This window comes from Meles meles, chromosome 1, assembly GCF_922984935.1.
Source record: "Meles meles chromosome 1, mMelMel3.1 paternal haplotype, whole genome shotgun sequence".
Taxonomy (NCBI): domain Eukaryota; kingdom Metazoa; phylum Chordata; class Mammalia; order Carnivora; family Mustelidae; genus Meles; species Meles meles.
Genome location: NC_060066.1, coordinates 38,055,798 through 38,071,556, shown reverse-complemented (window position 1 = coordinate 38,071,556; position 15,759 = coordinate 38,055,798). Strand labels below are relative to the sequence as shown.

Here is a 15,759-nt window from a genome sequence, read left to right as displayed (position 1 = left end):
GATGAGCTCTCTCTCTTTAAATTTATGACCAAGGAATACAGATAGCTTCTTCATGTTGCAAAGTGAGCATGTGTCAGTGTTTAACACATTAGGCTATTGTCTAAAGCATTCATAACCTCCCCTGTCATCCTTGTTCTGAAATGACGACGTTCTTATTTACTGAGAAAGCTGAATTGAGTCAGTGGCTGAAATGAGCACTATATTCTCATTATTGTACTTGGCCAGAGAATGGAAAGATCAGTGGTAGTAGGAAGTCTTAATGGTGGAAGCTAATTTGAATCAAAGGGTATATGAAATTTGGATAAATGGAAAGAAGAAAGTACATACATACATACATAAATAAGTGCTTAATAAATATTTTTATGGGCACCTGGGTGGCTCAGTTGGTTAAACAGCTGCCTTCAACTCAGGTCATGATCCCAAGGTCCTGGGATTGAGTGCCATATTGGGCTCCCTGCTCAGCGGGGCCTGCTTCTCCCTCTCCCTCTACCCCTCCTCCCTGCTCATGCTCTCTCTCTCAAATAAGTAAATAAAATCTTTAAAAGATAAATATTTTTATATGATGTGAATTAGGCTTAATGGTAAAATTGGGAAGTTTAGAGGACAGTGACAATATCTACGATAAACTGAAAAATAAGACAAATGCCTAATTACATTGTTTTATTTCCAAGTTACCACCATCCTTTTGTTTCTGCTGTATGGGCATATATTTTAGTTCTTTGTGTAATTGAACCCCCTATTGCATTGTTATTATTCCTACTCTAAATAGTCATGAGTGTTTTTTTTTTTAATCAGGATAATCATTGATTTATTACATGATAACACATTCTTTTTTTAAAAATTAATTAATTTATTTTTTTCAGCGTAACAGTAGTCATTGTTTTTGCACAACACCCAGTGCTTCATGCAACACGTGCCCTCCCTATTACCCACCACCTGGTTCCCCCAACCTCCCACCCCCGGCCCTTCAAAACCCCCAGGTTATTTCTCAGAGTCCATAGTCTCATGGTTCGCCTCCCCTTCCAATTTCCCCCAACTTCCTTCTCCTCTCCATCTCCCAATGTCCTCCATGGGAGGACATTTGTCATTTGTTATGCTCCACAAATAAGTGAAACCATATGATACTTGACTCTCTCTGCTTGACTTATTTCACTCAGCATAATCACCTCCAGTCCTGTCCATGTTGCTACAAAAGTTGGGTATTCATCCTTTTTTTTTTTTTAATAAACATATAATGTATTTTTATCCCCAGGGGTACAGGTCTGTGAATCACCAGGTTTACACACTTCACAGCATTCACGATAGCACATACCCTCCCCCTCTCCCAATCCCACCTCCCCCCAGCAACCCCCAGTTTGTTTTGTGAGATTAAGAGTCGTTTATGGTTTGTCTCCTACCCAATCCCATCTTGTTTCATTTATTCTTCTCCTATCCCCCTAACCCTCCATGTGGAGATTTAAATATATATATTTATATTTAAATATATTTAAATATGTATATTTATATATAAATATATATTTTGCATGTATGTCTGTATATAAATATAACTGTAACTGTATATATAAATAAAAATACCATATTTTTAATGTACTCTTTATTTACATATTTAATCTTTCGGGTGTTCTTCATTCCTTTTCTAGAATTGAATTTCTATCTGGTATATTTCCTTTCATTCTAAAGCATTTCTCTTGATTTCTAGTAGCGCAGGTTTTTAGAAGACAAATTGTTTTCATTGTTTTGTTTTGTCTTCATTTTTTTTTAAGATTTTATTTATTTATTTGACAGAGATCACAAGTAGGCAGAGAGGCAGGCAGAGAGAGAGGAGGAAGCAGGCTTCCTGCTGAGCAGAGAGCCTGATGTGGGGCTCCATCCCAGGACCCCAGGATCATGACCTGAGCCCAAGGCAGAGGTTTTAACCCACTGAGCCACCCAGGTGCCCCCAATATTATATTTTAAATCCTAACATTTCCTTTTATTGCCTTTTCATAATTTCTCTCTCTACTGCAGTTCTTCTTTGGTTCATGCATACTATCTACCTTTTTCACTATATTCTTTAGCGTGTTTATCAGAGTTGTTTTAAAATCTTTCATAATTCCAGTATTTATGTTCCCTTTTGAACTCGGGCTATAGACTGTTTTCTTTTTTGATAATGAGTTACTTCTTTTTCTATTACTGTGCTTCATATTTTTTTAAAATGAATGCCAAAAGTTGTATATAAAAAGGAATAATAGTGCCTATGGCAGAAAAATGTTTATGCCCATAAAAGAACATGCTTCTTCTGTAATGTAATTAGTATAGTTGAGTTGTGTCTGACTTTTCCTTTCTTTTTTTTCTTTCTCTTTATTTTTTAATTTTTATTATTGAAGTGTAGTTGACATACATTGTTATTTACAGGTTCATGACATAGTGGTTCAACAATTGTGTACATTATACCATGCTTACCATGTTAAGTGTAGTTTGTTTGTCACCATATAACATTACTAAAATAGTATTGACTATATTCTCTGTTTTATGATCTTTGTTTTTATTCTCTAGGTGACGTGGGTCTGGTTCTTGCTTTACTTATGTTGAGTTCACTGTAGGCTTCACATTTTTTCAGAGCAGGATCAGAATCTTCCTTTCAGTATGGTTTGTGGTTTTGCTCTCAGTTCTTACCTATGCGCAGACTTAACATGCCTTGTTTGCTTGTTATTATTTGCTTACAGGGGGATCTATCTTAGTTCCTCTTTTCTTCTCCTAGTCACAGATAGCCCTGGTTGGTGCTCACTGAAAGTTCACGACTGTGGGATTTCCTTTAATTTCCTTCTCTGCTCTCAGAAGTCATCAGGCTCCATGTGCCTGCATATTACTGGGGTCTTCCTCATTTCTCCAGTCCTGTGCTCTGCCATTCTCATGAGTATTTGGTGGAGGTTTGTTGAAAAGAGATGTCAGGTGGGTACACTCCTCTTGTGTATAGTATTCTCAGGATTCTAAATTGTCGTGCCAGTCCCCAAACTCATCTTTAAACATTTGTTAACATTTCTCTTGTTTTCTTAACAACATGTTTCTTCTCCAACTTCTGCGAAGTTGGAGTTTCTGCCAATTTCTGCCAAGAATGAAAGCCACTATTCATTCCTTCCTGCCTAGGGCCTTTCACTTTTAGGATTTTTGTTCATTAGGTTTCTTTGCAAACCCTGCTGTCTGATGAATGTTGAAAAGCTTTGATAAGTTGAAAAGCATTATATGGCTTGTTTTTGTTATGATGGAATAGAGTTCTCCTGTGATTTTCTATATCCTATGGGAAAGCATGATAATTTTTAATTAAGTAACATGAACTACCATATTCACATACCTAAAAGTCTTATGATTCATTTATACTAAACTTGACAATTACCTTGGCTAAAGTTACCCGTGGTTGGCAGCTCATCCCTGCTCTGTCATTTCTTGCCTGTGGTTACTCTATCTTGCCTTTATTCTCCACCCATGTTTTTGATTCTTTTTTGTTTGTTTGTTTACTTAACAGGCTAAAATTCTTGAAATTATTCTTAAAAATTAAAGCAGCAAATAATTTCTTAAGAGCTGTACGAATCTAAAATGCCCTTAATTTACTATAGCTATGTAATAGAAAAATAGTGAGTTTTAGCCACTGAAGCTTAGATAAAGATGAATATGTCTGTGTTTTTTGTCTCATTCATTGGTTTAACGTAAAATGCAGGGTACTTGCCCACTTTTATTTCACAAGACCATCTCACTGGCTTGACAGAGTTTCTATAGCTGACAAGAAGCATGTATATTTAATTGTAATTCTATGCACCTTTGGTCTCTCACTCTTTTTTCATTTTCATTTTATTTTCAGCTTAGGATGTAACTGAAATGACAGTGGTGCCTTGGTTTAACTAATTTGTGAAGTCTGGGTAGAATGTGCATAAAGGAGCCATTTTTGGCAGTGAACAGAGAAATAAAGCACACTTTTCTTATTAGTTGTCTCCCAGGCTAAAATTAAACAGAATAGTATATTGCCAAGTTTTAGTGATTTATGAGGAATCTGTTCTGAGTAAACTCAGAATCAGACTAGTTGTCTGTGCGCTTACATGTGTGTGTGTTATTTTTAAAGGTGAAGTCTCATGAATTGAGTATAATATGAAAATATGCCTTTAAATTTAAAAGAACTTTATCTCTATAATTTCACTAATTTGATATTAAATTAATAGATTATTCTCTTTTATCACCTATTTAACATTCACAGAGGTCCAGTCTGGCTATGTGTCATTCAGTCATCTCTGATATAATGTAATCATATAACTTTCATGAACATTTGTTGAAGTATTTTAACTTCTTTATAATAAAATAAGGCTTTTAAGATTAGTTTTCACATGAAAATATTTATTCGATGCGTTTGTTTTCCTTTTCCTTTCTGTAAAATCTCAATTAAAAAGGAATGCTACTAATTCACTGAGAAAGTTTTTTAAAAAATTTACCCAACACATTTAATTTTTGACACAGCTGAAAGGATTTTTACAATAACTTGCCCAGTATGGAGAATGTCTGTAATTTTCTAATTTACTTTTGTCCTTTGAAGTTGTCATACTATTAAATTTATAAACTGCTTTGTTTTTATAGGATTTGTGGGTGTATTTTTCATCGTAATTAAAAAAAGTTTGTGTTTATCCTGAGAATATGTATGTAGTGAGTTTTGTCTGCATGGCTATGAAAAAGGGTGAGATTTCTTTGTCTTTGCATCTCTTGATAAAATCTCTGTGATGCACATCACATTGTAGTTAATGTTAATAAATAATAAAAAATTATTTCTTCCCCCCCAAAAAGTAAAAATAAAAAAGTTTGTATGTATGTGCCTTGTACTTGAGATGCATAATATTAGAACAAACTTATCCTGATATATTTGTTTTTAAAAATACATGTAATTTCTGTGTTTTCTGCATTATCTTTTAAACAGAACACATTGTACATACAAAAGAATATACATTTAAATTTTGAAGTAAAATCATATACTCCATTCCATTTATTTTTTTGCTGAGAAGTTGATTGTCTGTGCTTTTAATCCCCAGATGATCATTCTTGTTGTTCAGGGTGCTTTTTAAAAAAATCTTCCTTCCCTTCAGTGTTTGTAGCTTCTTTCTAATTTGTTTAACAAAATCTGTTTGGTTTTTTTTTTTATGTTTTATTTAATTTCCAGTTAGTTAACATACAGTTTAATAATAGTTTCAGGTGTACGATTTAGTGTTTCAACAATTCCATACAACACCCCGTGCTCATCCCAGGTAACCCCTTAATCCCCATCATCTATTTTACCCACCCCCTTACCCACTTCCCATCTGGTAACCTTCAGTTTGTTTTCTATAGTTAAGAGTCTGTTTCTTGGTTTGCCTCTCTCTCTCTTTTTTCCCTAATGGTTATTTGTTTCCTAAATTCCACATTTGAATTTAGTCATATGGTATTTGTTTTTCTATGACTTATTTCACCTAGCATAATGCTCCCTAGCAAATGGCAATATTTCATTCCTTTTTATGGCTGAGTAATATCCCATTGTGTGCGTATCTTCATTTTCCATTCATCAGTCAGTGGACATTTGGATTGTTTCCACAATTTGGCCATTGTATATAATGCTGCTGTAAACTTCGGGGTGCCTGTATCCCTTCAAATTAGTATTTCTGTATGCTTTGGGTAAATACCTCGTAGTGCAATTCCTGGGTCATAGGGTAGTTTGTTCTATTTTCAACTTTTTTTTTTTTTTAAGATTTTATTTAGTCATTTGGCAGAGAAAGATCACAAGTAGGCAGAGAGGCAGGCAGAGAAAAAGGGAAACAGGCTCTATCCCAGGACCCTGAGACCATGACCTGAGCTGAAGGCAGAGGCTTAACCTACTGAGCCACCCAGGCGCTCCTATTTTCAACTTTTTGAGGATCCCTCATACTGTTTTCCACGTGGCTGGACCAGTTTGCATTCCCACCAGCAGTGCAAGGAGGCTTCCTTTTCTCTGCATCCTTGCCAACCCTGTTATTTCTTGTGTTGTTGATTTTAGTTATTCTCACAGGTGTTAGGTGATATCTCATTGTAGTTTTGAAATGCTTTATATGTTTTGGTTTTATTTGTTTTTGTTTTGTGTTTTTTTTTTTTTGTTTTTTTTTTGGTTTGAGGCTTATTGTCTTTCAACAATTTTGTAAAATTCTCAGCTGTTAAGTTTTTAATAATATTGCCTCTTCCCCGTTTTTTGGTATCTCCCTCTGGACATGTTTGATATTCTTACTTGGTACTCATATCTCTTAACCTCATTTTCATAGCCATTTTTCTGTTTTAGATGCATTCTAAATGAGCTTATGTGCTTTCCCCATTTCACTTTTTTCCTCTTCAGCTATAACTAATCTGTCTAACCTGCCCAATGTGTTTTTTACACCAAAAATTAACTATGTCATTTTTATAGTTTGTTTTTCTTTAAAGCATGTTCTTTCCGGATACTTTCTCTTTTTTGATACTCTGCATGATACCATACTTTTATATTTTAAATAGTTTTTACATAGGTGTTTATTTTCTGTATTTGGTTATCTGCAGTATTTGAAAGTCTAAATTTGTTGTTTGTTGCTTTTTCTTACTCTCTCACAATGGCTTGCTTTCTGTAGTGCTTGCTGATTTTTGGTGAAGAGAACCCTTTACAGATCATAATTTGTGGTGGTTACATGACAGTGAAGTGGAGACTTTTCAAACAGAAAATTTTATTCTGCTTTTTACTAATGGCTATAGAGACACTCCTCAGCAAGTAAATGGAAGTCTCATCTACTGTTCTTTTCTCTTGACCCCAGTTTGAGAATCCTAATTATATTTTCCCTCATGGCAACTGTTCTTTTTTTATGTGGCCTCTTCAAGAGGTAACACCTCTCAAATCTTTTCAATAATTATTTTGGTGTTTACTTCCATATTTTAAAATAATATGACTTCTCTTGCTCTTTCTTGGTCACTTTAGAGCAAAATTTATTGATGTCTTACTCTGGAAAATGATATTTAGCCAACTTTCACTCTGTCCTGCTCACATCTCACATTCTTCTTATATATACCTACTCTCAAAATTGCTATGTCATGTTTGATTAATCAGTGCATCTATTTTTTTCAGAACTTACATATTTCTGTTTATAAATATTATTCATGGTACAGTCATGTTGTATGCTGTGATTAGTTATCATTTCCTTTATAGCATGTGTTTTTCCTGTATTTAATAATTGTGTTTTATTGCTTTTCTGGGGGCCTGGGTCGCTCATTTGGTTAAGGGTTTGTCTCTTGATTTCAGCTCAGGGTCACAAGATGGAGATCTGCATCCAGCTCAGCACGGCTCTGTGCTGAGCATGGAGCTTGTTTGGAGTACTCGCTCTTCCTCTCCCTCTGCCCCTTCCACTGCTCTCTCTCTTTCAAAAATAAATAATAAATGTATCTTAAATATTGTTACTACATTTTTCACGTACCTGTCACTAAATTACTGTTGTTGTTTGGGGATTCCTGTCACTTTTCTCCTGTATTGGATCTTTTGTCTCCTGGACCCCACATTCTTCTTTCTTACTACAGTTGCTTTTTGTGGAACACATTTCTTATTGTAAAATATGTGTTATTTGTGGTGTCTTTAATATTTATGTGATATTAATTATAAAACAAATTATATTAATGGGCTTTTGTGGCAGGAAACACTTCACAGTAATTTAAACTAACTGTAATTTCATTTCTTTATATGGAATTTAGAAAAATCTTTTAACTTTTGAGGTTGAATTATATATTCTTGAATTTAAATAAGAATTTTAAACTCTCCATTTAAAAGTATGCAATTAATTTCTTTAAAAGATTTTAATACTTCTTATGCATTCTACTATAGGAAAAAGCGTATATATTAAATTGTATTTTCTTTTTTTTTTTTTAAAGATTTTATTTATTTATTTGACAGAGAGAGAGATCACAAGTAGGCAGAGAGGCAGGCAGAGAGAGAGGAGGAAGCAGGCTCCCTGCCGAGCAGAGAGCCCGATTCAGGGCTCGATCCCAGGACCCCGAGATCATGACCTGAGCCCAAGGCAGCAGCTTAATCCACTGAGCCACCCAGGCGCCCCTAAATTGTATTTTCTAATTGACTTCAATTATGACTCCCCTTTTCCAGTAATCTTGTATTTATCTTCTCCTATTCCTTCCTTCCTGATATGTATTTGAGTGACTCATTGCTCAGGAGCACACACATTGTTACATGTGGAAAATGTTACATTTAGGAAGTTACAAGTGGGTGGGATTTCTGTTGTCTCCGAATGCTGCCCAAGAATCTACACTGAATATTCAGAAGCACCCAAAAAGTGGAATAGGAGTGCATATGACAATTTTTGCTAATTTGAAAATTCTGTGCAAAAGTTTTTAAAAAGAGGATATTTCTCTTGCTTACTCTCCTCCATCTTTCTCTCTCTATCTCTGTGTGGTTCACTTTTCATGGGAGTTGGTACTAATAGTAATTGTATTGTTTAAATAGTCTGCAATGTTATAGAATAAATGGGCTTTCGTACCTAATCCGCGAACTCATCTACCTTTCATTACGACTCTCTGTTCCTACCATATGGCCATTACTTTTCTAGATACTGGAGATAGAGTTGAGAGCGACATTGACAAATACCTCTTACTTGGTGTTCCATATATCCCAACAGAGCTAATAATATTTTATCAAAAAATATATGTAGAAATGCAAAGATGTATTCATGTAATGCACATAACCTGTGCATAAATTATGAATGGGATATTATGCCTTAGTTAAGTTCGATGTGAGCTGCTTTTTATCAGTGAGGGACTAAAATACTTTGCTAGAATGGAATTGCAACTTGTTACACTTCAACTTTGTGTTTTATGTCAGAATGTTAGCCTGTGTTTCATCTAGGCAGATCTCTTGCTTCTGTACATTAAAAGCTATAATTTGCAGTGATTTATTGAGTGGTTATAATAATCCTTCCTTCCTTTCACATTGTGAATTAAGTTTGTAAAATAAAAAAGGGAGATAATATTCTATTCTCATGACCAATATAGAAATTGCTTTTTGCCTAAAAAATAAAACTTATTATTATTAAAGACATATTCACTTAAAAATTTTTTCTTATATTTAAATGCAGTTTAGTTAACTTATATTGTATAATTAGTTTCTGGGATAGAATTCAGTGATTCATCGGTTGCATATAACACCCAGTGCTCATTACATCAAGTGCCTTCCTTAATGTCCATCACCCAGTTACCCCATTAACTACCCTCCTCCCCTCCAGCAGCCTCAGTTTGTTTCCTATAATTTGGAGTCTTATGGTTTTCCTCCATCTCTGTTTTGTCTTATTTTATTTTTCCTTCCCTTCCCCTATGTTCATGTTTTGTTTCTTAAATTCCACATACGAGTGAAATCATGTAGTAGACATATTCGCTTTTAATGAGATAATTTATTTTCCATAAAATTCATTACTTTTAAAGTGCGTAATTTAATGGTTTTTAGTATATTTGCAAGGTTGCGCAACAATCACCATTTTCTAATTCTGGAACATTTTAATCACTCCCCAAAGAACCGAGTATCTATTAGCAGTTACTTTCCATCCCTCCCGCCCCAAGCACTGGCATCTGCTAATCCCACCTTTTTTCTCTGTGGTTTTGCTTGTTCTAGCCATTTCATGTAAGTGGAATCATCCAGTCTTTGGTTTTCTATGACTGACTTCTTTCACTTAACGTGTGTTCAAGGTGTGGTACAGGCATGAATCAGTATTTTATTCATTGTGATGGACAAATAATTTTTAATTATATGGCTCTACCACATTTTGCTTATCCATTCAACCATTCATGGACATTTGTATTATTCCCACGTTTTGCTGTTATGAATCCTGCTTTGAAAAGTTGGGTACAAGCTTTTGAGTGGACATATGATTTTAGTTCTCTTGGTACATACCTAGGAATAAAATTGTTGGGTGATATTGTGATGTATATTTTGCTTCTTGAGGAAATGCCAAAGTGTTTTTGAAAGTATTTGCATCATTTTATGTTCCCATGAGCAGTATACAAGGCTGGAATTCCTCCACATCTTTTTGTCCACCCTTGTTAATTTGTCTTTTTTATTACAGCTGTCCTACTTGGTGTGAAGTGATATAAAGCTTACTATTTTGTAAGAGGAATTAACACAATTTTAAAATCTTGATTTTTAGGTGCTGTACTTCTTTGTAGTGTACAAGGAGTAGCAGTTAATATTGACCCAGTCTTATACACTTGGCTCATTTATCAGCCACAGAAACGAACCAGTAGACATGTGCAGCAGGTGAGAAATTTTTATAATTTACTCTCTTAATGAATAAATCTTTTTCTTAGTCATTTGTTACAGTTATGTATTGTCAGAATTGATTTTTTTTAAAGATTTTATTTATTTATTTGACACGCAGAGAGAGAAATCACAAGTAGGCAGAGGAGCAGGCAGAGAGAGTGGGGGAAGCAGGCTCTCCGCAGAGAGCCCGATGCGGGGCTTGATCCCAGGACCCTGAGATCATTACCTGAGCCGAAGGCAGAGGCTTAACCCACTGAGTCACCCAGGCACCTCCGGAATTGATTTTTTAAATTGATGTACCACGATTCCTTTGTCCTCCATTCTACCCCTTTCAAGCAATTCTATTCTTTCATTTCTAAACAGTAAGTTACTGTTTCATTGACTATTAAAGTGAATTTCTATGCAATTGCTGGTAAAGCAGAAACACTGGAGAGACTAGTTTAGGTAGTTCTATTTTACTGACTTTCTTTCCTTCATAGTGCCTAGATGTTTGTTCTGAGTGTCTGATGTGTAAGAATTGCGTAGAAAATGTTAGCATTTATTTTTATTATCTCTGTATTTCCTCTTCATCTTTAGGTTTACTCAACAAGTATTCAATGAGTGCCAAACCCCTGGATTGGGATGGTTGGTATAAAAGAGTTGGGATGTATGCTTATGTAAAAGGGTATAAATTGCAAAGTAAAGAGTACCTAATTATAGTTCCCGGAATGCTTAAGTGTAATTTTCTATGTCATGATGCTTCAATGGAATTCTTAGAGATGGGTTTTATTTTTCCCATTTTAAAAATGAAGAAACTGATGCTTATTGACATTTACCTACATATTGTCACATGTAGTAAATGGCAGAACTAAATGTTTTTCGGGCCAAATTTATGCTACCTTGCATTGCATTTTCCTATTGACTTATTTGTAATTTTATAGTACTCTAATTGGAATGACTTGGTATTTGTTTTAATATGAAACATTCATGAATTTGCCTGTCATCCTTGCACAGGGGCCATGCTAATGTTCTCTGTATTGTTCCAGTTTTAGTATTTGTGCTGCCAAAGTGAGTGCTGCATCTTTTTTCTGAAGTAACTTAAAGCTAGGTGATACAAAAATACACAATTTTATAATTAAATAAGACAAAAATGGACTGAATATTTCAACCCATGTCTCAAGGAGTGTCTTTTAAAGGATTTTCTTCACTCTGTCTTAATTTGAAACTACAGCTTCCATTCTCCAGTTTCATTGTTCTTTTTTATCAAATAGTTAGAGACCATGAGGCACTGTGCTAGATACTGGGGCTACAGAAGTAAAAGTTAATTTTTAGTATAACCCACCCTCTAGAGTTATTTACTGTATTTAGGAATATGAAGGAATATAGTAATGCCATTTTTAGAAATTGCTATATTAGATCTATAGAGAGTATGTGGAAAAAGATAAAGAAGAATAGTTCTCACAGGCAGATGAGGTTGTTAAAAGGAAGAATTAAGACAGTTGAGTTGAGCATTACAGCAGTAAACCAGACCGGGAAGGTTGCTCTAGACTGAACTGTGGGAGCAGAGGAAAACACAACAACAACAACAACGACAACAAAACCGCATTAATTTGGTAAGAAAGGAACCTTCAGTGATTCCAGACTAGAGCCAATTGTTACAGAGACTGGTGGGAATTGGAAGCCATTTTTTTTTTTTTTTTAAATACAGAGTGTTTGCGACTTCTTCCTGAAGGGTAAAGAAGAACTAAAGGAACCTGATATAAAGAGATTTGAATTTTAGGAGGTTTTCTCTAACAGAATGTTGAATAAAACTAAAGAAGAAAAGGCAATACAGACATAATAAAAATGAAAGTGAACATTTAACTGTGCAGTTCTTATGCATCAGATACTCAGAATGAACATCTGGGCACTATGAGGGCAAATAGGCCAGTAAAAAACAGGACCACCTAAACTAGTCTTTCCACCATCTCTGCTTTACCAGCAGTTGCATAGAAATCCACCTTAACAGTCAATGACACTAATGTCAGGGTGCACTTGAGAAATATTTTAGATGTAAGTTCTTTTAATTGAGCAAAAATTGATGTATTAGTTTTCAGGTGTACAACATAGTGATTTGATATTTGTGTATATTTTGAAATTATCACCACAATAAGTAGTTAACATCTGTCACTACAGACAACTACAGATTTTTTTCCTTTTGATGAGAGCTTAAGATCTACTCTCTTGACAAATTTTAAATATGTAATATGGTACTTTTAACTATAGTCATATTGCAGTCCATTACATCTCATGACTTATTTGTCTTTTAAGTGGAAGTTTGTATGTTTTGACCCCATCCACCTCAACTGTCCCCATGAGTTTGTCTTTTTTTTTTTAATATACCATATATAAGTGAAATCATATGGCATTTTTCTTTCTCTTATTTCACTTAGCCTAACTACCTTATTATTTGGTCCATCCGTATTATCACAAATGAGAAGACTTCTTTTCTATGGCTGAATAATATCCTGTTTACTGTAAATTCTCATTGGTTATTTGATAAATGACATAATTATGTCCAGTTATACTAGAGATATCCCTGAAGATCAGACAATGTTCCAGCATCTTTTTTTTTTGTCCCAGCATCTTAAGTAGATCGATTCATTTGATTGATAACAACCACCTTTAAAGATTTTTATATTTAATTTTATTTTTATTATAACTATTTAAAATTAATTATAAATATATATTTTAAATATTTCCAAGTTCAAAACAGTTTTATTTAAAAGTAATACTAATAAATACCCATAACCCTACTCATCCAGAGTTAAAATTATATTGGGATAAATATCTTCATAGCTAAATCTTTGGGTTTTTTAAAAAGTACTCACTTAGAATATATTTTTGACAGTGTAATTAATACTTAAAGGCATGTATTGAGGGGCCTGGGTGGCTCATTCGATTGTCTACCTTTGGCGTCGGTCATGACCTTGGGTTGCTGGGACTGAGCCCCAGGTCAGGCTCCCTGCTCAGCAGGGAGTCTGCTTCTCCCTCTAGCTCTCCCTCTCTCCCTCGCTTGTGCTTCCTTTTTCTCTCTTTCTCAAATAAGTAAGTAAAACCTTTAAAAATATTAGTTAAAGGCAGATATTTTTAAATATTTTGAAGCCTTTGTTATATTGCGCCTTACCTTCCACAGTTGGTTACAGTTTACATTTTCACCAGAACTTCATAGTATTACTATTTTACTATGGTTCATCATATCTCAAAAATATACTTTTAAAAATATACTTAACCTACTATTCTTTTTTTTTTTTTTTAAAGATTTTCTTCATTTATTTGACAGAGAGAGAGATCACAAGTAGGCAGAGAGGCAGGCAGAGAGAGAGGAGGAAGCAGTCTCCCTGCAGAGCAGAGAGCCCGATGCGGGGCTCGATCCCAGGACCCTGAGATCATGACCTGAGCCGAAGGCAGCGGCTTAATCCACTGAGCCACCCAGGCGCCCCATTAACCTACTATTCTTAATTTTTTTTAACATGGGTAATTGAGAGAATAGCGTAATTGATCCCTGTGACTGTATCATCCAGCTTTAATAATTATCACTCATGACTACTAATCTTTACTTCTTAAACTCTATTGGGTGAAAAATGCTAATATTCAGTAGTGGTGAAAAAATAGAAAATGGATAAACTCATACTACTGTTATGAGTGAAAATCGATGAATTGGCAATATCCAGTAAAATTGAAAATAGGCATTGGGGCACCTGGGTGGCTCAGTGGGTTAAGCCTCCTTCCTTGGCTCAGGTCATGATCTCAGGGTTCTGAGATTGAACCCCACATCGGGATCTCTGCTCAGCGGAGAGCCTGCTCCCCCCCCCCCCCCGCCCCGCCTGCCTCTCTGCCTACTTGTGATCTCTCTCTCTCTCTCTCTGTCAAATAAATAAATAAAATCTAAAAAAAAAAAAACCAACACAATTCTAGTCCTTATAGTTTATTTTAAAAAAAAATTGAAAATAGACATAGCCTCTAAGCCCTAAATCCCACTTTTTAATAAAGATAGGCTTTTAACACATATACTCATAGGAGCCTAAAGAGTCATGGGTAAGCCTCTTACTGCAGTATTTATTGCAGTCATGTAAAATTGGAGATAACTTGAATGACTATAAGGAAGTAGATAAAAAAAGTATGATGTATTCACATGATATGATAATTTATCAGTAGAGATTATATGATAGGTTTTAATATGGATGTCTCAAAAACCAGTTTTCCAAGGATATATGTAATATGAGAGCATTTACATTTTTCCAAAACTACCCTTAGAAATAAATAAATGGTGAAATAAGTGGTGATATGAGTGTGTGTAAGTAAAGATAGTTGTTAGAACATGCATGTCACGGATTATATCAGTATCATAATAGTGGTTGATTCCAGGAGAAATGGGCGGGTGGTTAGCAGTTGGAGGGATTTTAACCATATCTGTAATACTTCATTGGTCTCTTTTTTTAAGAAAAGGAAATATGATAAAAATGTAAAGAGCCTCATTTATTCTTCTCCTAGTAACTATTAGATGTAATGAGAATGTGGATGTTGTTTTTCTTTATAATTTCCTATACTTTTACATTTATTGAATTAATAAGAGGGAGAGTTTTATGAGAAGAACAGCAAAAGCTTTTAGGTATTTTGAGATCATGGGATATTGATGCATCAAGGATAGGAGAAATCTGAGGCTAGTACACACTGATATTTGAGGAAATATCTAGTACTAGAAGGTAGAAGAATATTAGTAGAAACATGGAAGCTGGCTAAAAATAAATATTGTTTATTTTTATATTTTTTACTGGAATAGCCATATTTCCAGAAAAGTGGAGGAAATCAAATCATTTTACTCTATATCCAGTGCCTCTTCATGCCTGACATGTGGTTTCTGTATTAGCAGTCATTCAGCAAATATTTATGGAGAGTCTTTTGGACACTGTTGTAGGTATTTGGAATACAGTTCTGTAGGAGACATATCAGAACCTGCTCTCTTGTTAGGAGGGGTTTTGTTAGGGCTTTCAATATATCGTTGCCTTTGTGAAAACGCACCCAGTTTCAGCCACCAAAAGGAAGGGTTTTTTGTTTGTTTGTTTTTGGGTATTACCAATATTATGACTCTTATGAATCTCATCTTTCAGCTATTTTTTTAAAAGATTTTATTTATTTATTTGACAGAGAGAGATCACAAATAAGCAGAGAGGAGGGGGGCTCCCTGCTGAGCAGAGAGCCCAATGCGGGGCTCAATCTCAGAACCCCAGGATCATGACCTGAGCTGAAGGCAGAGGCTTAACCCACTGAGCCACGCAGGCGCACATCTTCCAGCTATTTTGCTTGAATTAAATATCACACTATATAGAACATAATTTTCCTCCAATACATTAATTTGAATTTGAACATGGTTTATAAATGATGGCCAAGAAATTCAGGGGATTATGGAATCACTAAATACTAGAACATATAGGGGTTTTTAAGTAGACATTTCC

General features: G+C 34.8%; 1 protein-coding gene and 1 non-coding gene across 3 annotated transcripts in view; one reads left to right on the top strand and one right to left on the bottom strand.

Moving 5' to 3' along the window:
* VPS13B (vacuolar protein sorting 13 homolog B) overlaps positions 1-15,759 on the top strand; it is an 811,037-nt gene that overhangs the window by 345,603 nt on the left and 449,675 nt on the right. For both annotated transcript variants that reach the window (XM_045996973.1, XM_045996994.1), the window contains exon 20: positions 10,173-10,282. In XM_045996973.1, coding sequence (XP_045852929.1) covers positions 10,173-10,282 — 110 coding nt within the window. The remainder of the gene's footprint in view (positions 1-10,172; positions 10,283-15,759) is intronic.
* Positions 11,235-11,340, bottom strand: LOC123928271. The gene has a single exon (XR_006815652.1). It is a non-coding gene; the product is annotated as a U6 spliceosomal RNA (small nuclear RNA).